Source organism: Mizuhopecten yessoensis, unplaced genomic scaffold (assembly GCF_002113885.1).
Source record: "Mizuhopecten yessoensis strain PY_sf001 unplaced genomic scaffold, ASM211388v2 scaffold8657, whole genome shotgun sequence".
Taxonomy (NCBI): Eukaryota; Metazoa; Mollusca; class Bivalvia; order Pectinida; family Pectinidae; genus Mizuhopecten; species Mizuhopecten yessoensis.
The window spans coordinates 835,020-837,239 of NW_018407656.1; the positions used below are offsets into that span (position 1 = coordinate 835,020).

General features: G+C 35.7%; 1 protein-coding gene across 1 annotated transcript in view; it reads left to right on the forward strand.

Annotated features, from left to right (window-relative positions):
• Positions 1–648: 648 nt before the first annotated feature.
• Positions 649–2,220, forward strand: part of LOC110456319 — a 5,408-nt gene continuing 3,836 nt past the window's right edge. Inside the window, exon 1 of the mRNA XM_021506988.1 lies at positions 649–1,032. Coding sequence (XP_021362663.1) covers positions 923–1,032 — 110 coding nt within the window. The 5' untranslated portion in view covers positions 649–922. The remainder of the gene's footprint in view (positions 1,033–2,220) is intronic.

Here is a 2,220-nt window from a genome sequence, read left to right on the forward strand (position 1 = left end):
TTATATATTTATGTAAATGTAATGCATTGTACCACTCCATATATCCTTGTATATACAATGTATTTAAAGCACAAAGACATTTGTGTCTATTGATGAATAAAGAGTACATAATTATATATATACGCGCTACCATTTCAACATGATGCTATCAGTTTTCGTGGAATTTGATAACGCATAACACTTGATTCTCATCAAACGAGGCACAGTGCATAACACTTGATTCTCATCAAACGAGGCACAGTACATAACGCAGACTTTACCTTAAATAATGAAAACAAATATACATGCTTTCCCAATGTCCGTGAATACATTAATTTAATACATTAATTTTGAATTACCAGGCAGGTCGCTTCTCTAGTGTCTACTGAATTGTTGATATTTTTTCTTGTCCTTTTAGAGCTCTTTAGTCTCTAGAACAACTTAGAGTATACACAATATACAGCTTTCAGTAATTATTTTAATACATCACGTGTGTATGTGATATATGTGTGTTACATAGAAGGAAATCGCCTCGTAGCCCGTTGCTAAGTGTGATGGTAGTATCACAAAATTATTTTTTGTGCGCATCGTCTGGTGGACGGGAAACAAATATTTTATTTTAAAGGCCGAGCTGAGTCGAATACATATTGTCGGTTCAGATATAGCGGCCACGCATGATACAGAAGGACATAACTTGACTTTAAAAAATATGTAAGACAGCTGTTGTTTTCGTGGCCCATGCATCTCGGATTTACGGGGAAATTTAAAACCCGAATTATTGTATTGAAGTATAAGTGGCTTATGTAATAAAATAGCAGTGATTTCAAAGGAGAAGACGATCAAAGATAATATGTGACCATCATAAACTAAAGGTGGGGGAAACAGACCAAGACAGACACTATAAGAAGAGAATTTGTGACCGAAACTGACCATTAAACTGACAATGTTGACCAAAGGGACAGTGTTTCTCTGTGTGGCTTTGCTGGGACTGACCGGCTGTGTGCTGGCCGGAGAGAAGTCTGTGGATTGTGACATACGGGCAGGAATGGAGCGGTAAGTACAGTAGCATGAACAACATAATTCGAATAGCGCTTCCGATTCGGCGTTGCTACAGCCATTTTCATTGATTGATAGCTGTACATTTTCATGGTTAGCAAACTAAACATTTATTCAAGGAATAATGTCGATCCTGAATATCATAAAAGTATATAAGAAACAAGGTAACGCATGTAACAGGAGAGGAAAAATGCATGGCCTGACCGGGGTTCGAACCCGGAAGCTTCCGAACTCTAGACGGACGCTCTACCGATTGAGCTACTTGGTCGCCGACGATCGACCCATGCAGTCCAGTTCCGCTACATTCCTCCCTCCTTTATCTAAGTCTTCGGCCCCGAAGGCACAACTATTAACAACCCAGTTTCGGGTATCCCCTTGCCAAGCATACACCAAATGCTTGGAACAAGGGTTGGTCACAGGCACCACTGTAACAGGAGAGGAAAAATGCACGGCTAGACCGAAGTTCGAACCCGGGACCCTCCGAACTCTAGACGGACGCTCTACCGATTGAGCTAATTGGTCGTCGACGATTAACCCAGTACATTTCCGCTACACTTATATAGTACATGAGATATCATATATTATATAGATACAATGTATCTTAATGTTTGTATATGAAATATCTTATATGATATATGAGATGTCTTTTATAATATATAAGATATCTTATATACTATATAAGATATCTTATATAGAAATTGAATGAGATCCTATATAAGATATCTCATATGCTATACATATAAGAATCCAATACAATATATCTCATTTTCTATAAAAGATATCTCTTATAGTAACGAAATTTCAATTATATAATATAACTTATATAGTATATGAGATATATTATATATAAAATTAAATAAGATATATATAAAATTAATTAAGATACCTCATAAACTATGTAAGATATAGTTTTATGAAATTCTGGATGGATATCAGCTCCTTGATCATTTTTATACATGGATCCCTATCCGATGGACCAACAGACTTTACACAATTTGAAGGCTGGATTATTTTCATGAAAATTAAACAATGAAGACCAAAGAAAAGCAAGGGATCATTTATATTGTTTCCTGACTAAATAAATATATTTATAACAATGTTGACTGTTTCACGCAGTGGCGTAGCATACATGTATGCTTGTATGCTCAAGCATACACTAAAATTTTCAAGATTTTTTTTTTTTTT